Source organism: Oncorhynchus clarkii, chromosome 33 (assembly GCF_045791955.1).
Source record: "Oncorhynchus clarkii lewisi isolate Uvic-CL-2024 chromosome 33, UVic_Ocla_1.0, whole genome shotgun sequence".
NCBI classification, from domain to species: domain Eukaryota; kingdom Metazoa; phylum Chordata; class Actinopteri; order Salmoniformes; family Salmonidae; genus Oncorhynchus; species Oncorhynchus clarkii.
In genome coordinates, this window is record NC_092179.1 from 25,243,975 (window position 1) to 25,267,848 (window position 23,874).

General features: G+C 43.6%; 1 protein-coding gene across 1 annotated transcript; it reads left to right on the top strand.

Annotated features, from left to right (window-relative positions):
• The first annotated feature begins 398 nt into the window (after positions 1-398).
• Positions 399-23,057, top strand: LOC139392819 (ST8 alpha-N-acetyl-neuraminide alpha-2,8-sialyltransferase 1). Its single transcript, XM_071141098.1, has 5 exons — positions 399-1,221; positions 2,412-2,556; positions 15,685-15,794; positions 16,490-16,582; positions 18,905-23,057. The coding sequence occupies exons 1-5, from the start codon at positions 1,043-1,045 to the stop codon at positions 19,383-19,385; spliced, it is 1,008 nt and encodes a 335-aa protein (XP_070997199.1). The 5' UTR covers positions 399-1,042; the 3' UTR covers positions 19,386-23,057.
• Positions 23,058-23,874: the final 817 nt, after the last annotated feature.

Consider the following 23,874-nt stretch of genomic DNA (forward strand, 5'->3'; position numbering starts at 1 on the left):
TCAATTGAGTTTTTATCTTTTATGGAGAATAGTGTTTACTGTTTTGCCTACCATTTGTGTTGTGTTTGAAAGCAATGAGAAATGACTTAGTTTTGTACAAAGTAATATTTTTTTGCTCATTAGGTTATGTTGGAGATCAAGTGGACCCGGTTTCATTAAAAGTGTGTTACTAATCGAGAAGAACTGTCACTGTTTTTTTCTTAATTTTTAAAAATGTGCTTTAACTTTCTTTCATTGTAGTAAAACAATCTAAATTAATCCCTTTAGATTGAACTTTAAGGTAGACATTTTTGAAAAAAGTTAAGGGGGTGTAGACTTTCTATAGGCACCATAAGAAATGTAACCCACTGTATCCTGGAGTGTCCTGGATTTACGTTTACTATGTTACGTCTACCCCTGAGTCTAGGTTGGAGGGATGTAGAACTATGGTAGTTAAAGTGGGGGAGAGAAAGAAAGAGATTCAATGGATTTTGCCCAGTACACTTGCAAGGTTTCCAAGAAGATCCAGCAGGACAAGGAGAGAGGAGATGAGGAAGGGGTAGCATGGTCCATTCGGGTTGGATGTACCAAAATAAGTGACCACAAAGGGCGATGGGAACCGGGCAGGGATTTCACACAAGACCGCTGTTGTGTAGGGAGAGAGCGGCGGACATCTAGGTGATGCATGCGGGGTCAGTGATGCACCAAGACGAGTCTGGTGGATTCCAGCAACCCGCCGCTGCAGAGAGCGAAGCCCGCTAGCTTACCGCCGGCCGAGATGGCGCATGGATAGCGGATCCCTTCATACTACAAAACATGACCAAGCGTTTATAACAAAACCGGCAGTTTGGAGGCTAAACTAAGGAATTCGATGCTTGCACTAGCAGGAAGAATTACAAACCCGCATTTCCATTGAGACTCCGAGGCTTCTGGATGAGAAAGGATGCCATCTCCATAAAACCTATCATACATAGCTAACGGAGAGGGCCAGCTTGCGTTTTTTCCACCATACTAGATTGGTTTGAGTAGGCCGGTTGTGATTCGTGAACCACAAGCTGTAACGATGTTGGTGAGATGCCACCGGAGCAAGCTGTCGGTGTGGGCCGTTCTCTGTGTGCTCGTGTTATGCTGGCTCTACATTTTCCCAGTGTACAGACTCCGGAGCGACAAGGAGATAGTTGATGAAGTGCTGCGGCAGGGACAAGTATGGCAGAGGAACCAGACGGACATCGATCTGTTCAGGTGGGTTTTCACTCATCTCAAAACATTAGGCCTATGCGATTTGGCCCTCATAAATAATTCATAGCAATATTAACATTCTACAATATAGCAGAACATTATTACATGATTGTGTCCAAGTAGCCTAACATCTCCTACAGTCTATTTCTGCACATAACAAGACAATACATAGGATAATTATAATAATAATGTTTATTAAATGGAAAAAGAGGAATGGAAATGGTGAAAAGAAAATCTATCACGATCAAGCTGAATCTCCAGGGCACAACAGTTACGGTATGCTAGGCCCATTTGTTGTATCTTGTCGCATTCTCACGAGAATATGACGGGATTCGTAGGCTAATGCACTGAGGAAAGCAGATTAGGGAAATGCGCAGAACGTGGCACCTGCACGGAAAGGCACAGAGACGCGTTTTATGATGGTGCAAGAGGGAATTAGAATAATTGAATAGGATCTCTATGGTTCAGCACGTTTGGAGTTGAAAAGGTTGCCCCCCAATTCGAAGCTGTGTGTGTGTCCATGGAAACGACAGAAATGCAACTGAACTGATGGTGCTGAATCTAGGACAAAGTAACCATCAACAACCAGCCTTTTTCCATTTTCCATTTCCACACTTCCACGCTTCAAATTCGCCAATTGACGCCCACAGTTGGACTGAAGATGATATTATTTATCATATCTGTGCAGACTCCTAATTTATTCCAAATGCATTTCCACTACTCAGGCTCCCCCACAGTAGGCCTACTGTCGATGCAGACAGGATTTATGAAGCATGTATGAATGTGTCATTGTGTTAAAATAGCATGCATGACACTTGGACACTGTATCAATTGAGACAGTTGTCTCATGATCTGAATTATAGTTGACAGTGCTCACTCTGCAATGAGTGTTTATTTAATCAATAGAGAATGCTCAAATTACATGTGGCCCAGAGTCCCGGACTGGTAACTATAATTCAGATCAAGAGACCGTCTCAATTTATACACTGTCTGAGTGTCACTCAATGACAAATTCTCTTCTCATTTTGACTGTCTATTTATAGCTCAGGGTTAAACGTTTCCCATATTTACCACAGATCTTGGTTCAGCTTACCCTCCCCAAATCCCAAACTCACACATAAGTGATGACACCCTAAATTTACATTAGATCAGTGTTGAGATACAACGTCATCCTACTTCCTCTCTCGTTACAGGAAGCTGCTTTCAGAGTGCTGTGACCCAAGGAGAATGTTTGCGGTGACCAAGCAGAATTCACCTATGGGGAAGGTCCTGTGGTACGATGGAGAGTTTTACCACTCACACACAGTCAACAATGAGACCTACTCTCTCTTTGTGCAGGTAGGCCTCTACTCTGGTCCTGGAGGCCAGCAGTGTACAGGCTTTTGTTCCAGCCCAACTCTAACACACCTAAAAACACAATCATATATTTGTGTGTGTGTTTGTATGTGTTTGTGTCTGTGATCACACTTGCATGGTCACTGATGGTAGTGTAGAGAATTTGTGCATTGTCCATATGTGGAATTGAACTCCAAACCCCCTGACCCCAATAAAAACACACCAACCATAGTCTGTGTTAATGGTCAACACTCTTTTAAGATTTTAACAAGGGCAGGTTCTCTACAGTAACTTGCTTCACAATGATGGCCATAAATATGTAACAACTTAATGAGTTTTTCACCACCTTCCCTTTCACCCAAGCTCAACGGTGAAATCCCCACGCTATCACCCTTTTCACAGGTCTCCAAGATAACATTACAATCTCACTAAAACACTAAGTGAACAATATACACGTTGAACTGAGAAGTGAGTCTAACCTTTGCAACATACACTGTAAAACATGTGACACGTCGATAACCTAACTAACTGTCAGTGTTTAAAACCAATAGGCATTTAGATTTGCCAATAAATGTTCTCATCTTAAACACAGGGGTTTAGAATGCAACATTAAACATGACAGTCAGCTGTTTCCAGTTAGTGTCCAACCAGGAGAACACTAAGGATTGTCGTTGTTGGAAGAAGGTGAGGACCAAGGTGCAGCGGGGTACGTGTTTTGCATTTTATTAAATATAACCGTCAGGTGTAACACACACTAAACAGAAAATAACTACACACAACCCGTAGTGGGAAGACAGGCTGCCTAAGTATGATTCTCAATCAGAGACAACTACAGACAGCTGCCCCTGATTGAGAACCATACCCGGCCAAAAACAAAGAAATAGAAAAACATAGAAAAAAAGAACATAGAACGCCCACCCTAGTCACACCCTTGTCTAACCAAAATAGAGAATAAAAAGCCTCTCTATGGCAAGGGCGTGACAAACACCTATATCTGCTAAGTGTTCAGATTTGAACCACTGGAATTTACTTTCCCATCGTCCTGTTTGGAGTGCTTCTAGTGCTTAGAAATTGATGTGACTTTCAATGCCTTTTATTCAGATCAGTGTTAGTAATGTCTGTCACCTTACCTACATTTCAGCACAACTGAAAAGGGCCCGGCTTCCTGATAGCGATGGCTAACGAGTGTTTTAACAATGCATCTTTCTTGCAACGGCCGAAGATGTAACATGCGTTTCCTAAAACACCACTCAGAGAGAACGGTTGCTAAGGGCGTCGTTGGAGCATGTGTCGATCGATACTGATAAGATCTAAATAAAGGGAGCGCTGCTCTCGGATCAGCTTTCTCCATTCAAATCTTTCCTTAACATTATAATTTTTTCACAATACTGATGACAGATCAGCTCCTACAGAGATATTACCACCTATGGCTGCAAATGTTGAGGCGGCTTATTCTAATGCTTACCCAATAACCCAACTAGGCCATAACTGAAGGCTGAGGAGAACTAGGCCATAACTGAAGGCTGAAGAGAACTAGGCCATAACTGAAGGCTGAGGAGAACTAGGCCATAACTGAAGGCTGAGGAGAACTAGGCCATAACTGAAGGCTGAGGAGAACTAGGCCATAACTGAAGGCTGAGGAGAACTAGGCCATAACTGAAGGCTGAGGAGAACTAGGCCATAACTGAAGGCTGAGGAGAACTAGGCCATAACTGAAGGCTGAGGAGAACTAGGCCATAACTGAAGGCTGAGGAGGACTAGGCCATAACTGAAGGCTGAGGAGAACTAGGCCATAACTAAAGGCTGAGGAGAACTAGGCCATAACTGAAGGCTGAGGAGAACTAGGCCATAACTGAAGGCTGAGGAGAACTAGGCCATAACTGAAGGCTGAGGAGAACTAGGCCATAACTGAAGGTCTTATGACATGTATAGTATGTGGTCATAAAGGGTTTACTTTGAATTATTATTTATTTATATATTAGGATCCCCTATTATTATTAGTTATTACATTACATTTATTTATTTACACTTTTTAATTGAGGATCCTAATAAATCAAATAAATCATAATTAAAAGTAAACCCTTTATAACCACATACCATACATTTCATACATTGTGGTATGAAATCTGGCTCATGGGCCACATCAGACCTGCAAGTCACAATAAATACATTAAATAAATAACTCATCCTTGGGTCCAAACAAAATACATAATATACATCATATACATAATACTACATAAAACTACATAACACTGCATAATATACATAATACTACATAAAACTACATAACACTACATAATATACATAATACTACATAAAACTACATAACACTACATAATATACATAATACTACATAAAACTACATAACACTGCATAATACTACATAACACTACATAATACTGCATAAAACTACATAACACTACATAATACTACATAACACTACATAATACTACATAATACTACATAATACTACATAATACTACATAACACTACATAATACTGCATAAAACTACATAACACTACATATTACTACATAACACTACATAATACTACATAATACTACATAATACTACATAACACTACATAATACTACATAAAACTACATAACACTGCATAATATACATAATACTACATAAAACTACATAACACTACATAATATACATAATACTACATAAAACTACATAACACTACATAATATACATAATACTACATAAAACTACATAACACTGCATAACACTGCATAATACTACATAACACTACATAATACTGCATAAAACTACATAACACTGTATAGCATTACATAATACTACATACACTACATAATACTACATAACACTACATAATACTACATAACATTACATAATACTGCATCATCTCCTGCCTCTGCCTCACGCTTCAGAAACAGGAGATGGCTCCTGCCCTATAAGCCCTTCCTACATAATACAATACATAATACAATACAAAATATATAAAAATGGCTGTCTCTTCACACTCCTCGTTGTTCCGTAAGGTGTTCTTTTATACGTTTTTATGCTAGCTTGAGTTACCTGGGGTGGCAGAGAGTTCCATGTCGTCATGTCTATATTTAATACGGTGTTTCCCAGCCTCTGTACTGGACCTGGGGACTGTGAAAACCTCAGATTGCATGTATTGTGTTGTACCGATGAGTGTCCGAACTGTGTGACAACTGCTTGAACAGACAGTTTGCTACCGACAAACACATCAACACCTCACACAAAGACCAATAGTGATGCAGTCAATCTCTCCTCAACTCTGAGCCAGGAGAGACTGACATGCATGTTACTGACATTTACTCTCTGTGTACATCTAAGTGAGATACCTGCTGCTTTGTTCTGGACCAACTGCAATTGACTTACAGTATGTCCCTCTTCGCCGCACATGACCACATAACTGGGCAGTAGTCACCGCAGCAGGCCGTTTGCCTCTTGGTAGGCCGTCATTGTAAATAAGAATTAGTTCTTACTTGACTTGCCTGGTTCAATAAAGGTTCAGTAAAAATAAATAACTAAATGAGTCCAGATGCGACAGAACTAGGACCTGTCTGGTCCACTGAGATGTCCAGAAAGCACAACCACAGACCTCTTCTCATTTCAGCAACCATTGAGTCTATATGTTTTGACCATGACAGCTTGCTATCTAGGGTTACATCCAGCAGTTTAGTCTCCTCAACTTGCTCAATTGACACATTTTTTTCAAAAATAGATCTAGATGAGGTTTAGGGTTGAGTGAGTGATTTGTCCGAAAAGATACTGATCACCAGCCTATCGCTAGTTAAACCATTGTAAAACTGACTGGAGCTCTATGGGGGTCAGTTATTTATTTTACTGTCATAGCCGACGTGTATACTGTTGAGTCATCAGTGTACATAGACACACAGGCCTTATTCAAGGTCATCAACCTAGTGTAACAGTAAACCACTAAGGGGGAAATGTCAATAGTCTGTGGTTTCCTCTCCTTGTCTCCTCTCCTTCAATCTGCACTGGTCTGAAAAGAGTCGAGAGGTGAAAATCTGTTTAGTTGAAGGAGAGGAGACACGGTAGAGGAATCTATTTTAGATGATTGAGATACCCCCTAAATTACTCAGAAGGGTATAGGAAACTTAAAAATGCTTCATCCATCTAGAGACTAAAGAAGGGAACAGATTGTGCTGTTAGGAAATGATTTGTCATAGGTCACGAGCCCCGGGGAACATGGGAATATGACACCCTGAATGCAAGCTGTAGGATTCGAGATGGATGCCACTTCATCATGACAGAGAGGACATAAAGGAGGATGTGAAAACCCTCATTGGATCAGATAACCGGAGATATTCAGTCCTCAAAATGTGGAGAAAAACACAGATGGGTTGTCAAATTGTGGCCCTCATCAGATATATCCATTAGCCTGTATAGGCCTACATGTTTTTTGCCAGGTGGTGTGTGTGTGTGTGTCTGTGTCTGTGTGCGTGTGTCTGTGTGTGTGTGTGTGTCTGTGTGCGTGTGTGTATCTGTGTGCGTGTGTCTGTGTGTGTGTGTGTTCTAAGCAGAACATTGAGAGTAATAATGAAAGAAATGTTGGACTCTTCCTCTTTCATTTGTATCTGTCCCTCTGGTTACTAACAACAGACCATCCCTTGTTACTCAGAGCAGAACATGCAGTATGACGCCCCCCACCCCACCACCCCGTTGCAGGTGTTAATGGTTTCAAGGAGAGGTGGAAAAAGCTACTGTGAGTCCCAGCCCCCAGGACTGTTGATGCATGGCCTGCTCGCCCACTACTACCTAGCCCTGAGAAAACACTAGTGTGACAAGACAACTGTTGTTGTTATTCTAGGTAGGGACAATGTGTGTGTATCTGTAGAGGGGGGTGTAGGTGTGTGTGTGTTAAGGCAAGTGTCTGGATGTGTGTGTGGTGTGTCTTGTGTGATTGTATGTGTGTGTGCTGTATTTTGAGTGGGAGAAGATGAGGAGGAATAGAGAGAAAACAATTCCACTGCAGAGGGAGAGAGAAACGGCAGCATTTTAGCTACATAACCAAAAAAGACATTTCCAGAAAAACAACAATCTACAGCCTAGGATATTCATTCATTACACATATATGTACTGTACATTCATGTGACTCGATGCTACACTCTTAGAGAAAAGGGTTCCAAAAGGGTTCTTCAGAAGTCCCCATAGGAGAACCCTTTTTGGGTTGAAGTGTGAAGAGGAGGTGAAGTGTGTGTGTAATATGTGCCATAAGGTCATGGTTCGTTATCTACACCAAGTCCACAGACAGAAGAGGAGAGGAAGTAGGGAATCAACTCAAACACAAAGTTCCTTAATACATATTGGGTTACAAATGTTACCATATAGGAAGATGTGAAGATATTTTGAATTCCTTCTACATTGTTTTCAGTTCCCTAAAAAGGGATACAGTCAGTTACTTGTGTTCTCTTTTGTTCCTCGCTCTATCCCTCTCTTGCTCCCACTCCTCTCTCATTCGCTCAGATATGCCATCCTTTAAAAAAAATCTCTCTCTGTCTCTCACACCCTAATGTTCTCCATCTCCCCTTCTCTTCCTCAACCCCCTCTCCCCCTCCTCTCTCTTTCTCTCTCTCTCTCTGTATCTCCCCCCACACACTCCTGATTGAGCTCTGCTGAACCTATTTGGGGTCATGGTGATCACTCATTTATCTTTTTCTCCATGGCTACCCACTGGACATGAACGTCATCTCAACGTTGTCACGTTCGTCGCATGAATCGGACCAAGGCACAGCGTCGTATGAATCGGACCAAGGCACAGCGTGGTATGAATCGGACCAAGGCACAGCGTGGTATGAATCGGACCAAGGCACAGAGTCGTATGAATCGGACCAAGGCACAGCGTCGTATGAATCGGACCAAGGCACAGCGTGGTATGAATCGGACCAAGGCACAGCGTCGTATGAATCGGACCAAGGCACAGCGTGGTATGAATCGGACCAAGGCACAGCGTCGTATGAATCGGACCAAGGCACAGCGTGGTATGAATCGGACCAAGGCACAGCGTGGTATGAATCGGACCAAGGCACAGCGTCGTATGAATCGGACCAAGGCACAGAGTCGTATGAATCGGACCAAGGCACAGCGTCGTATGAATCGGACCAAGGCACAGCGTGGTATGAATCGGACCAAGGCACAGCGTCGTATGAATCGGACCAAGGCACAGCGTCGTATGAATCGGACCAAGGCACAGCGTCGTATGAATCGGACCAAGGCACAGCGTGGTATGAATCGGACCAAGGCACAGCGTCGTATGAATCAGACCAAGGCACAGCGTCGTATGAATCGGACCAAGGCACAGCGTCGTATGAATCGGACCAAGGCACAGCATCGTATGAATCGGACCAAGGCACAGCGTCGTATGAATCGGACCAAGGCACAGCGTCGTATGAATCGGACCAAGGCACAGCGTCGTATGAATCGGACCAAGGCACAGCGTGGTATGAATCGGACCAAGGCACAGCGTGGTATGAATCGGACCAAGGCACAGCGTGGTATGAATCGGACCAAGGCACAGCGTCGTATGAATCGGACCAAGGCACAGCGTCGTATGAATCGGACCAAGGCACAGCGTCATATGAATCGGACCAAGGCACAGCGTCGTATGAATCGGACCAAGGCACAGCGTCGTATGAATCGGACCAAGTCACAGCGTCGTATGAATCGGACCAAGGCACAGCATCGTATGAATCGGACCAAGGCACAGCGTGGTATGAATCGGACCAAGGCACAGCATCGTATGAATCGGACCAAGGCACAGCGTGGTATGAATCGGACCAAGGCACAGCATCGTATGAATCGGACCAAGGCACAGCGTCGTATGAATCGGACCAAGGCACAGCGTCGTATGAATCGAACCAAGGCACAGCGTCATATGAATCGGACCAAGGCACAGCGTCGTATGAATCGGACCAAGGCACAGCGTCGTATGAATCGAACCAAGGCACAGCATCGTATGAATCGGACCAAGGCACAGCGTCGTATGAATCGGACCAAGGCACAGCGTCGTATGAATCGGACCAAGGCACAGCGTCGTATGAATCGGACCAAGGCACAGCATCGTATGAATCGGACCAAGGCACAGCATCGTATGCGTACATTCTTTATTATTATAAGAATGAACACTGAACAAACTAACCAAAATAACAAAATGACACGTGAAGCTATACAAATGAGTGATGACAGGCAACTACACATAGACAAGATCTGAAAAACACCAAAGGGAAATGGCTACCTAAATATGACCCCAATCAGATACAATGATAAACAGCTGCCACCATAGACATACACATCACCTAGACCTACAAAAACTCTAGACATACAAAAAACCCTAGACAATACAAAAACTAGCGTACCCACCCTAGTCACACCCTAACCTAACCAAAATATAAAGAAAACAGAGATATCTCAGGTCAGGGCGTGACAAACGTCTAGTTTTGATATACATTTGGTTGAGATGTAAACTAACGTCAATTCAATGTGAAGTCAACAAACATGTCATTTGATTTAGGATAAAAGTTGGTGGTACAGGGGGGGTGGTGGGGTCTCTGGTCGTTGTGGGGGATTGGGAGGAATGTAAGGGGAGACTCAGGGGATGGGTGGGTGGGAGGGGGACTGGTAAGCAACCTCGGTTGCTAGGTGGGATGGAAAGGGGTGGGAGCCATGCTTTCTTCCGGTCGGGGAGAGGGGCTTTTATTGTGTGTGGGTGTGTGTCAGTCTCCCTACTAGTAAAGGTTGCCTTGACACCATCTAATGTACCTGTTTATGACTGAGGCATTGACGTTACAGCAATCCTCTTGACTTGACGTGGAGAGAGAGGGATACAGAGAGTGTGTGTGCGTGTCACTGTGCGCTGGCGTGTAAGTCCTGTGAGATCTGTGTGCTGTGTTTGCAGAGCATGTGAGTGAGTGTGTGTCAAGTGCGTGTTTGTGTACCCTATCCTCCCACGTCCTAACCACCAGTGGCTACTCACCCACACACATTATACACAAGGACAGCTCTAGACAGCACTGTATAATCACTGCCTGACAAAAATAGAGCCTGAAGCAGGGAAGAGGAGGCACACACTCACATACTCACTCACTCACACACACACACTCAAGTATTCATACACTATTTGCCTACTTTTTCCCTGTGCATGAATGTTATAAACTCATAAACCCTCTCTGTTGAGCGATGTCTCTCTCTCTCTCTCTCTCTCTCTCTTTTGACATGGACACACACACTTGGGTTGTCATGAGTAGGACTAACTTTTCTGTCTCAGGCGGAGCACTAATTGCAGGTCTGGGCATAGAGAGCGAGCCATGCCTGACCAGAACTGGCAGTGCCACCATGCTCATGGGCACAGCAAAACAGAGCCCTTCTGACCACGCAGTGAAGCGTTGGCATCGCCGTCCATTGGAGGAATGTGTCATTTAGGAGTTGGCTGATTAATGGAGAAGCTTTGTTAGCTTTGATCACATAGAAAGGGCTTTTAGGCTTTTAGGCTGTGATCGCTTCTGCCCTGGTCAGTAGTGCTCATCATCTCTCATCCTCTCATTTGTTTGGTTAATAATGTGTTGTTTTTTAAAGTATGGCCTGTTTTTTTTTTAACCGTCTTGGTCTGTGTGTTGGTCTGTGTTTTGGTCTGTGTGTTGGTCTGTGTGTTGGTCTGTGTTTTGGTCTGTGTGTTGGTCTGTGTGTTGGTCTGTGTTTTGGCCCGTGCGTTGGTCTGTGTGTTGGTCTGTGTGTTGGTCTGTGCGTTGGCCCGTGCGTTGGTCTGTGTGTTGGTCTGTGTGTTGGTCTGTGTGTTGGTCTGTGTTTTGGTCTGTGTGTTGGTCTGTGCGTTGGCCCGTGTGTTGGTCTGTGTGTTGGTCTGTGTGTTGGTCTGTGTGTTGGTCTGTGTGTTGGTCTGTGTGTTGGTCTGTGTTTTGGTCTGTGTGTTGGTCTGTGTGTTGGTCTGTGTGTTGTTCTGTGTGTTGGTCTGTGTGTTGGTCTGTGTGTTGGTCTGTGTTTTGGCCTTTGTTTTGGCCTGTGTTTTGGCTTGTGCTAGCCCTACTCTCATCTCATAATACTTCTCTCAGTGAGATATAATAAAAATATAACTCATGTTTGGATAACATGTGTTACAATGATATGGAGTGATATGTTCCCAGAACTGTGAGCTGGCCATTGTTCTCCTCTAGCTGGCTCAGCCCCTTTCATGGTTCACCAGACACCCTGGGGGGAACACAGAGGGGGGGGGGGGGGGGGGGTAGAGAAATAGGAGGATGAGGGGGTCTAGTCCTCCACTCCAAAGGGAATAATGAGAGCATTTGTTTCTCTCAGGACTCTGTTCATCGCTGGCACCGGCTCAAGCAGGGCGCAGACTCACAGCAACAGGCCAAACGAATAGAAAGGATTTGCCTCAAGAGGCACCCATAGACACCCCATTCACTGGCCAACACTGGCCATGCTTAGGCCCTTATGGTCGGCCTGTAATGGAGGTTGAGAAGAGAGTACCCAGCTATCCGTCTGGGAACCTTCCCAGGACTTTTAGTTCACATTCCTAGTACGTTCTAAATGTATAAAGTGCATTTGTTTATTTACTTTACATGCATCCAAATTTAACTCATCACAAGAACTGGTCAAAATATTATAGCAATGGAAAATAAGTGAATGTCCTCTGTCCACTCAATGTTTGCTGTCTGTCTGTAGCAAACCGTGAGCAGACATGTATTGCTTTATACTTTTTTAGGGAAGTAGTCAACATTTACAGTACATTCAGAAACCATTCAGACCCCTTGTTTTCATTCACAATAAATCCATGATTTATTTTAGACATGTCTAAAGAAGCATTAAATGAAGAAAATGTAGACTATTTCAGAAGAACAGAATAACATACTCTGAGTTGTCCTTGTGTTAGGTCCTGATGTGGATATGCCATATGGCTGTGGGCTACACTAGTTCATTTAGCAGGCAAGATTTGCTTAAAATTCCATTATTTTAAATTATTTTATAGTATGAAGAATACAATTGAACAAAGCTGAATAAAGTAGGAAGGATATTTTCTCCCAACGATTTGACTGTTGCACATGCGGCTATTCTGTGTTGAGCGGTTAACATAGAAATAGGTATCCTATATGCTTCATTTAGAGTTATTCATGTAACTTGTTCTACAAACGTTGGGCTATATGTTTTGATTTTTAATTTTTAATACATTGTAAGGCTGCATGATGCGACTTGAAAGGCATGTTTTTTACTCAGGCTGCACACACTTTATCAGTTTCTCTTTCACAATTTGACAAACACTTGATAATGCCTCGAATTTCACAGCGGCATCCCCTTTGTGTGGTCACAAATGTGTTATAATGCACCCTAAAAAAGTCCATGCCTTTTGCGGCCAGTGGCTGCTGTGCTCTTGGCACTGAGTGCTGCGTTGTGCCCTTCCCCCTGAGTGCTGCGTTGTGCCCTTCCCCCTGAGTGCTGCGTTGTGCCCTTCCCCCTGAGTGCTGCGTTGTGCCCTTCCCCCTGAGTGCTGCGTTGTGCCCTTCCCCCTGAGTGCTGCGTTGTGCCCTTCCCCCTGAGTGCTGCGTTGTGCCCTTCTCCCTGAGTGCTGCGTTGTGCCCTTCCCCCTGAGTGCTGCGTTGTGCCCTTCCCCCTGAGTGCTGCGTTGTGCCCTTCCCCTGAGTGCTGTGTTGTGCCCTTCCCCCTGAGTGCTGCGTTGTGCCCTTCCCCCTGAGTGCTGCGTTGTGTCCTTCCCCCTGAGTGCTGCGCGCTCCAAAGCACCTCTCACGCACATTGCTCTCTATCACGTGATTGAGTGTTTCTCACAGGTTACAAGTGAAGACAGAAATATCTGGGACGCAATTGCCCGAGTCCTTATCCAATTCCAAGGTCCATATTGAAGATATTGGAAGAACTGTTCACATTTACTTTTCGTCTGCCAACAAGATGAGTAGTCCTAACAAACAGCAAAAGCATTAGCCTATGTCAATCTACTATCCCTCATAGTACAAAAGTTGACCTATTCTGTGTGAGAAATAAATATTCCAAACATAGTCTGGGACAGTTGTGGGATGCGATAGATCCCAAATTAATACAACCATTAGCATCAAAAAACCTTTTTCACGCAATGTGGTTGACTAAACAGATCAGAACATTTAGCTTTAAATGCTGTTAACTATTAGGCTATTTCTTCACATTATAAGAACAGCTTATTCACACATGGTAGTAGGATATAAGCATAAAAGTTCCATTAGCGGAAAACACCATTATCAAAAGTGCTTCTTAAATAACTTTAAGAAGTTATTTGGCCACTTTAGTTGTGAAACTCACATATAGGCCCAAGAGCTAGGCTACATGAGGTGTGCGACTATGATCACTTTTTTTTAACAAAAAGTTTGTTTCTTATGCTGGGCATCATTCACAAGTGATAATATATCATTCACAAGTGATAATATATCATTCACAAGTGATAGGCTAATATTGTCACCCATCAGACTATTCTTGATTTAATCTTGTCTTTACATATACTAAATAATATGTGTGAAATGTATTTTGATTTAGAATGGACCATTATCATGCACCTGTCTCCAAACAGGGGCAGCTGGGAAAATACATATCACCTATACACTTAAAAACTTCTTAGGGCTGCAATCCCGTTAACGGGATGATATGACAACAGCCAGTGAAAGTGCAGGGCGCCAAATTCAAAACAACAGAAATGTCATAATTAAATTATCCAAACGCTAGTGCAGGTCGAGCATTACTTCGGACGAAAACTTCAAAAAGTTATATTACAGGTCGAAGACACACTTCAAACTAAGTATAGAATCAATCATTAGGATGTTTTTATCATAAATCTTCAATAAAGTTCCAACCGGAGAATTCCTTTGTGTTTAGAGGAGCAATGGAACGCAGGTCGATATCATGTGGAATGCGCATGACCAGGAAATGGCTCTCTGCCAGTGACCTGACTCATTCAGCTCTTATTCAGTCCCACAAGACAGTAGAAGCCTCATTAAAGTTTCTAAAGACGGTTGACATCTAGTGGAAGCCCTAGGAAGGACAACTTCATTCATGTCCCACTGTGAATTCAATAGGGCCTGGGCTGAAAATCGACCAACCTCAGATTTCTCACTTCCTGTTTGGATTTCTTCTCAGGTTTTTTGCCTGCCATATGAGTTCTGTTATACTCACAGACATCATTCAAACAGTTTTAGAAACTTCAGAGTGTTTTCTATCCAATATTAATAATAATATGCATATATTGGCAACTGAGACTTTACTCTGGGCACCTCTGGGCACCTTTCATCCAAGCTACTCAATACTGCCCCTGCAGCCATAAGAAGTTAAATAGCAAATGGAGGACACTTTTCCCATGGTTCATTTTCATGCCAGCCAGGTATACTCCTGCCAGCCAGGTAGGCTATACAATTTTTTTTGGTACATTTTAACCCCCTTTTTCGCAATGTCCCATCGCTGCAACTCCCGTATGGACTTGGAAGAGGCGAAGGTCGAGAGCCATGCGTGCTCCGAAACATGACCCTGCCAAGCAGCACTGCTTACTTAAACCGAAAGCCAGCCGCACCAAAGTGTCGGAGGAAACACCGTTTTTGACCAAAGTCAACGTGCATGCGCCCTGCCCGCCACAAGGAGTTGCAAGAGTGCGATGGGACAATTACATCCCAGCCGGCCAAACCCTCCCCTAACGATGCTGGGCCAGCTGCGACACAGCCCGGGATTGAACACGGGTCTGTAGTGATGCCTCAAGCACTGCGATGCAGTCCCTTAGACCTCTGCGCCACTCGGGAGGCTTCCTGTTGTAGAGAGAAGCAATGTGCTTAATATTAGGAAAGTTTAGAAATAAATTTAGAAGACCATCAGCAGCATCAAAGCTTGGAGAAGTCTAATTACCCTGACTAAACGGTCACGTGGAATTTGACTGCCTTCATGACTCGTGACTGCCGGCGTGATGGTAATATGGTCGTCGCAACAGCCCTATCTATCCCTCTCACCTCATTTGACTTGTCGTTACCGTTGTCTTTGATTGTTCACAAACGTTTCAGGCCAGTCCACTTCAGGATGTGTGTGTGTACGTGTGTATGTTTACCCACTTCATGACACTCACTTCCCTCTTGTTTACCAGGAGACACCTCTTCAGCATCCCCTCAAAAAGTGTTCGGTGGTGGGCAATGGAGGGGTCCTGAAGCACAGCGGCTGTGGGAAGGACATTGACCAGGCTGACTTTGTCATGCGGTAAGAGAGGGGCTGTTCGCTCCAGTGCCCGTCCAAATATGATTTGGCCGTCCTGCGCTCGCCGGGGCCAGAAAGAGCAGCCATAGAACATCAGCCATCAGAATTAATGAGAACAGGTGTCATATCTGAGAGAGAGAGAGAGAGAGAGAGAGGTGTCATAAGAAGTGCTTGGGTTTTGAAGGGGGCAGATGAAGTCAAGTAGTGAATCATTTTGGCTCTGGAGCCTTGAGGACTAACAACAGAGGGTCTGATTTAGTTGACTAGACTAGTTCTACCTTGGATCACTGTTGTCCCCCCCCATCTCAGGCTTAAACCAGGCTTAAACCAGGCTTGAACCTGGGAAAGGCAAGACTGAAATAATAACTTTGGAGCTCCAACTCCATCCAAAGCCTATAGGCTCACTGGCTGCCTGACTGGAAGTTTGCACTATAGAAATGTTGTGTTCCTTCAATGCAGATAAAACTATTTTATAAGTTATAATTTTGTTATAACTTTAGTATCACAATGTGTTAACATTAAATGGCTAAGAAAAGGCAAGACAAAAAGCTAAAAGCTAGTTCCATTCTGAAAGCAAAACATGAATAACCACTATTTGCAATCCTGACCAAGTTGTCAAATAGTGAACGATTTATGGCCACTGTAAAGTCACTATCAGTATATTAATGCACATGTGTACTTGTGTTTTTCGTATCTAGGTGCAACCTTCCACCACTATCTAGGGAGTATGTTGAGGATGTGGGGACCAGAACCAACCTGGTGACAGCCAACCCCAGCATCATTGAGAAGAGGTACACTCCTTTCCTTTCAAAACTGCTGTTGACTGTGAAATGTATGGGTGTGTGGAACAGCATCCAAGTCTTCTCCTTTTCAGTCCTCTCCCTCTTTCTCTCCATCCTTTCTCTCTACTTCTCTGTTTCCCATTCTCTCCCCGCCCTATCTCTCTCTCACTCTCTTATTCTCTCCTGCTATCTCTCCTCTCCAGTTCTCTCTCTCTCTTTCCCTCTCTCTTTCCCTCTCTCTTTCTCTCCTACTATCTCTCCTCTCCAGCTCTCTCTCCCTCTCTTATTCTCTCCTGCGATCTCTCCCTCTCTTATTCTCTCCTGCGGTCTCTCCCTTTCTCTTTCTCTACTGCTTTCTCTCCTACCAAGGCCTCTGTCTTCTCTCCCTCTCTGTCTTCTCTCCCTCTCTATATTCTCTCCCTCTCTCTTTCTCTACTGCTTTCTCTCCCCCCAAGGCCTCTGTCTTCTCTCCCTCTCTGTCTTCTCTCCCTCTCTATATTCTCTCCCTCTCCCTTGCTTTCTCCCTCTCATGATGTTTACTGTCAGTTCCAGATGTTAGGTCCTAAGAGCTTTGTCTGTTGTCTTGTCCTAGCAGCAGCTTCCCTCCTCCAGACTGGTGTTTTATAGAGGAGCCATGATCCAGAGCCAAAACGTGTGTGTGTGTGTGTGTGGTCTTGTTCTTCTATCGTTGTGGGGACCTGAAATCCCCAAATGGCCCCCACAAGGATAGTACAACAAGAAATATTCTCCCTCATGGGGACTATTTTAAGCTTAGGGGTTAAGTTTAGGGTTAGGGTAACAATTTGGGTAAGAATTGGGGTTAGGGTTAAGGGTTAGGTTTAGGTTTTATGAATGGACATACATTTTAGGTCCCCACAAGGAGAGAAGAACAAGTTTGTGTGTGTGTATGTTTGAACAGAGCCTCTTTGTGTCTGTTTAGAATGCTACTCTGTGCTGCTGAAATGTGTTCCCGTTTTCAGCAATGCGTTTCCTCTCAGTGTGTTTCTGAACCACGTTGTTGCCAACACACCCCCTGCTGCTTCCCATCATCTCACCTCTGTGCATTTAAAGATTGACATCTCGAGACATTATCACTGGATGTTGGCACAACCTCACTCCTGTCCTCAAGACATTTTGTTGATATTTTGAAGCTCAATCACGGTGAGGGCAGGTAGGCTGTACTGTATATTGTTTACATTTGGGTTGATTCGAAATGCAATGCAGTACAATTGAATCCCCGCCTCCACAAGCAACTACACCGGCTCCTATAAACCGGCTAGATTATGTACAACACATACGGTATGACATATCCCGAGAGCACATATCCATAATACCATAGTCCATAAATACCCATGGAATGAGGACGCCAATTCTATCAGAACTCTATAGATACTTCCAGAACCCATTTCACATGACATCCACAGTAGATTTAGCCTGGAATGCATGACCAGATCAAATAGATTTACCAAAACAATCACCCTCTGTGACCATAGTGTGTGTGTGTGTGTGTGTGTGTGTGTGTGTGTGTGTGTGTGTGTGTGTGTGTGTGTGTGTGTGTGTGTGTGTGTGTGTGTGTGTGTGTGTGTGTGTGTGTGTGTGTGTGTGTGTGTGTGTGTGTGTGTGTGTGTGTGTGTGTGTGTGTGTGTGTGTGTGTGTGTATGTGTGTGTGTGTGTGTGTGTGTGTGTGTGTGTGTGTGTCTGTACATCCACGTGGCTCTACTGGCATAGAGTTTAGAATTCCAAAGGCAACATTAGCATGGATAAACAGCAAGTGGTAGTTACCGTAGAAATATAATGACTACAACAGGGAAAGCCCCCTCTGACCATAGCAATGCAGATGTCGCTCCACCATTTCCTGGTGGCAAAATGTTCTAATGTGTAAATGTTCTAATAGTTTGCCTAATTTCAGTTTGTGACAAAACAAGTCATTGTGTAGAGAATCATTGTACCATCTAAACCACTGTGAAATAAATATAATTTAAATTACCAAAAATATTGTATTTTCAGCTGTTTGAAGCTGGTGCACTAAACCAAAAGAAAAAGACGCAAAAACTAAACTTAAGAATGGAAAGTATAGAAATAGGGCACATAGAGCTGGTCTTCCGCTTCTTAGACTTGCTTTCAATGAGAATTACAGATCTATAACACATTTCTATGTGAATTTGATCAGGTCTACCAAAAACATACATATTGTAGCTTTAGCTGTACACTCATGGGTACACCAATATGACCTCCGGTCCACTGTCATGGAACGTTGACTGGGGCTGTCCATTCTATAGGTTCTATGGTACTCACACATTCTCATCTCTATCTCTCTTTCTCCCTACTCAGGTTTCAGAACCTTCTTTGGTCGCGGAAAAGCTTTGTGGAGAGCATGAAGGCCTACGGCTCCAGCTACATTTACATGCCAGCCTTCTCCATGAAGCCGGGCACCGACCCCTCCCTGCGGGCACACTACGCCCTTGCCGACACCTCGTCCAACCTCACCATGCTGTTTGCCAACCCCGAGTTTCTCAGGACCGTGGGAAAGTTCTGGAAGGGTCGCGGAGTGCATGCCAAGCGCCTGTCCACAGGCCTCTTCCTGGTCAGCCTGGCGCTGGGGCTGTGTGAGGAGGTGACGGCCTACGGCTTCTGGCCATTCAGCGTTGGGCTCGACGAGCAGCCCGTCAGCCACCACTACTACGATAACGTGCTGCCGTTCAGCGGGTTCCACGCCATGCCTGAGGAGTTTGTCCAGCTCTGGCAGTTGCACAAGAGCGGCACACTGCGTATGAGGGTGGGGCACTGCCCATCTCGGGAAGGGGCTATATAAGACTCAAGGGACCCTCCCCTAATAAATCTTCCCTTCCTTTCGCTTACAACCCACCAGCCCCCTGCGATCGTCCCCAGCAAACCACCCGCAAACTACCACCTCTTTCTTCACCATTAGCATGAGAATGTAACCCATGGTTACCCACCCAGCCGAGAAAGCCCCCACACACCCCCTCTCTCTATCCTGTCCTCCATCCACTCTCACTATGTGTGTGTTTGTGTGCGTGCGTGTGTGTTTGTGTGTGTGTGTGCGTGAGTGCAGAGAGGAGGTCTACTAACGGTCTCAGCTGGGGCTGGAGGATTCTTTGTGTTTTGACTACTCAATGTGACATAGGGTGCAGCTGGGCCCAATGCCCCCACTGAGTCTTTGTTAAACAGAGACAGAAGGAACAATCCTAACCAAGAGGTTTTCATAGAAGTCTTAAGAGAACAGACTGAAATACTTGAAACACAGAAGGAAAAAGGAAAGGAGGAAGCAAGATGTCCTGGTACCTAGGTGTCCTGGTACTAGGCTATGAGTGTCCTGGTACCTAGATGTCCTGGTACTAGGCTATGAGTGTCCTGGTACCTAGATGTCCTGGTACTAGGCTATGAGTGTCCTGGTACCTAGATGTCCTGGTACTAGGCTATGAGTGTCCTGGTACCTAGGTGTCCTGGTACTAGGCTATGAGTGTCCTGGTACCAAGGTGTCCTGGTACTAGGCTATGAGTGTCCTGGTACCTAGGTGTCCTGGTACTAGGCTATGAGTGTCCTGGTACCAAGGTGTCCTGGTACTAGACTATGAGTGTCCTGGTACCAAGGTGTCCTGGTACTAGGCTTGTATGAGAGCAGACTAAAAGGGAGAATGAAAGATGTCTTGGTACCTTGCTCGTTCGAAGGAGTTTGTTATTTTTTGTCTTGAACAAAAACCCTTCACGGACATCTTAAGCAACCAATCAGCATTGAGGTTCAAAGTAGGATCCAATAGAAAAGGAGAGTGAAGCACGATATCGAGCTCCTAGAATGTTCCATTTTACAGCCAAGCTGAACAGATCCCTGTTCACTAAAAGGGAAGCCAAGAACATTGCAGTGTTTGATATATCCGTATGTTAATTTATATTTGTTAATCATGACTTTAATTATACATGTTTTTCATTTTATATAGGTTGATGTTCTACGTTGATTTAGTAATGTTACGATTGAGAGCTGAGTATGTATTTAAATCTTTTCACAAAAATCCACTGCAGAGAAAAAGATGTGAGCTTTACAAATCATGACCTCATCTGTGTGTGTTCATCGAGAGGTTGTGGCCTTGAAGGTTCACCCCCCGTTCACGCTACGAGTGCTTATTGGTATGGTCCACTTACAAACACACTCCATTGACAAGCTACCATATCTTTCACTCTTGACTGAGTGATGACAACACGGCATGTTTCTGTTCAGGTGCCGGACACCTGTTCACATTGAACTTGAACATTCATACTCTTCTTCATCACCATCGTCATCGTCCTCACCATCATCAGTGTGCGTCTGAATGTCAGGTCAGTGACCTGAACTTTGCTGTCCTGCATTTATTTCTAGGTGTTTTTTTTATGTCATTCATAACAGGGATTATGGGATCCTGTAACAGGGATTATTGGGATCAATTCCATTTAAACTCGGTCAATTCAGGAAGTAAACTGATATTCCAATTGAAATGGAATTGACTCCAACCCTGATCCGTATACACATACAAGGGAATGAACATATGATGTGTAGTAGGTGCTAGTTCTTCTGTCCTTCTGTCATCATCAAACAGTTGAGACAGTGGAAGAGGGCTGGCCCTTTAGGTTTTACATGGACTCCTGTCTTGAATTTTGTTATGATACGTTTAAATGTTGTTACTGTCATTGATATTTTGGTTGTGCAAATGTGACCAGTACCAAATCATGTCATGGGCCAATCTAGGTCTGCATGGGTCATGCACGGAGTCTAGCACCAACACTGAAACAACATTTAAACAACGTTTGGACTAACCTACAGGTACAGAACAGATCATGTGAATTATGAGGTTTCTTCAAACCCATATCTACTGTATAATGAAAGGTTTTTGTGCCTTCAGAATTCACCAAGGAAAAGGGAAATGCTAGACATTACTGTATGCTATCTTTAGAATGACATTTTCCTTTGTCCCCCTTTTGAAGCTGATTTCCACAATCACAATGTGACACTGCGACATCACAGAATAAAATAGTACTACAGTAGAGAGGATCATATAGGGAGGTGGTAATACAGTAGTATGAATTATTTGAGCCATTTGAATGTTTGAAGTATTTCAAGTGTGCATCTGAAATGGCACCTATGTAGGTATTACTTGTGACCATAACCCATAGGGTGCACTACATCTGGAATAGGGTACCATTTCTGACAGTACCAAGTCAAAATGACCCCCTTGACCTCTATATGAAAACCATTTGACTAAGGAAACAAGTCCAGAGTCTTAGATTGAGCTGGTTGTTGTTAGACCATGTCAGTTAATGTTAAACCAAACCTGTTTAAAGTCTCTTCATTGCCAGTCTTGATGAAAACTTGTGCTCTCTTCCAACCAGGAATTGAACTGTTGATCATTTTTAAAAACGAATGTGATTAAATTGATGACACGTATTTGCACCTTCGGGCCCACTTCATTTGGATAGTCTGGATAGTCCATCTGTAGATGGTCTTACTTACTGATTGCTAAGGTTAGGGTAAAGGTTAGGGCTAGGGTAAAGGTTAAGGTTAGGGTAAAGGTTAGGGCTAGGGTAAAGGTTAGGGCTAGGGTAAGGCTTAGTAGACATGTTGACATGTTGACATGTTATCCAAATAAAGTGTTCTCACCGTCTGGTTCCTCTGCCCAGTATTGTGAATGAGAAATATTTCACTGTGTCATTTGCAGTAAGCATGACTGTGACTCTGTATGTGTTTTGGGGTTCTGACTTTCAAACTCATTCTGTCCATTATTTTGTGAAGCGCCATATTGGGTTGATTATGCCCCAAAATAAATAGCGCAAATTGTACCTCAATATCGGTTTTGCTGGCAATCCCTTTTAGCCTTAGTATGGGTACCAGTCATTTGCCAAAGGACAGAAGTGGCAAGGAGTGGAATGTTAGCTAACAATACTGGTACTCAGTCTATATTAGCCTACTCTGGGGTTGAATTGTGACGTAATGCAAACACAATGTGACGTTCTCAGCTACACAGTGTGTGTGAGCGAATCCTACTTACTGTGTCATGAATAAGATGACGTCTAGTTAACGAGGGCTTCTGCACAGTGCTACTTTGAATCTTTCCTACGTATATTTAGATGTGTTTTTAGTGTATGCCATTACCAGGTTCATTTGGACAATAGATATAAATGTGTTTTCTTAGCTTTGCCTTGCCTTGAATTTGTTTTGGAAAAATACTTTGGAAAGGAAAAAAGCAATGAGGTTTTTACATTATTAAACTGTTAATGTGTATTCAAACCTTGTGTCAATCACCTTACGTCAGCTCAATGCTGTTTTTGGCGAGAGTACCCTGCCTGAGCATGTTGGAATACAGGTCAAGTCAATACATACAAGTCAAAATGAAGGACTGAAATGTGTTTTATGTGCCACCTGGACTATGCCAAGAAAATCATTGCATCCAAATAAGAGGTAAACACTGGTATCCAATAAAGAAGGGGATAATATTGAATCACTACCACTCTTGTGTTTTGTTTTCACTCTTCTTTGTTCTCAAATGATTCCATTGTCTTTTAATTCAATGGGGCTATGGTCTCCTTCACTTACAGATGGGCAACATCTGTTATCGTAGCTAATGGTCATTAGTTAACCAGCACATTTAATTGATTGATGAAACGCAGATGGGTGCCATTAACCCATTGTGCCTCAGAAAGCCTATTGTAGTATAGCCTTGTGCAAACCATCCTGATCCCGTGAGCTTACTACAAGGATAGCAAAACAGAATGGAAACTCGCAAGATCTAGATGGTTCGTACGAGGATAATTGTGATTGGGCCTGCTGTTCAACTCAAGGCAAGCCTATGGGAGAAGGGCGTGTACAACTACTAAACTATTTTGCGAAGGATCTTTTCATTTGCCTTGTCATTGCGTGATATGGGGAATTCCATGTAACTGAATTACCCTGAGACTCTGACGTTTCACTTTAGAATGTAGTATGCCAAACAAAAAACATGGATTTCAAAGTTTAACAAACCAACTCTGCGCAATGATGACTTTGAACAATTCACACAGAACATTAAAAAAATATTATTCTGTTACCTAACATTTCTTCCAGTAAATGTGTTTTGTCAAATTCTCAGTGGAAATTGTAAAAACTAGTCCTTGTACATAGAGTTGTATGGTTTGTTAAACTTTGAAATCAATATGTTTTGTTTGTTATACATTGTAAAGTGAAAAGTCTCAGCGTAATTCCGCTACCATGGAATTATTGCCCATATGTAATCTTATCCACCAGCTGGCTCTCTCTCTGTTTAACCTATGGAGTAGCAA

Excerpts from the sequence above, each read along its gene's own strand:
- LOC139392819 (XM_071141098.1), top strand. The coding sequence starts at position 1,043 with ATGTTGGTGAGATGCCACCGGAGCAAGCTGTCGGTGTGGGCCGTTCTC. Across the intron at positions 1,222-2,411 it reads ACGGACATCGATCTGTTCAG|GAAGCTGCTTTCAGAGTGCT; the intron begins GTGGGTTTTCAC and ends CTCTCGTTACAG. Across the intron at positions 2,557-15,684 it reads CCTACTCTCTCTTTGTGCAG|GAGACACCTCTTCAGCATCC; the intron begins GTAGGCCTCTAC and ends CTTGTTTACCAG.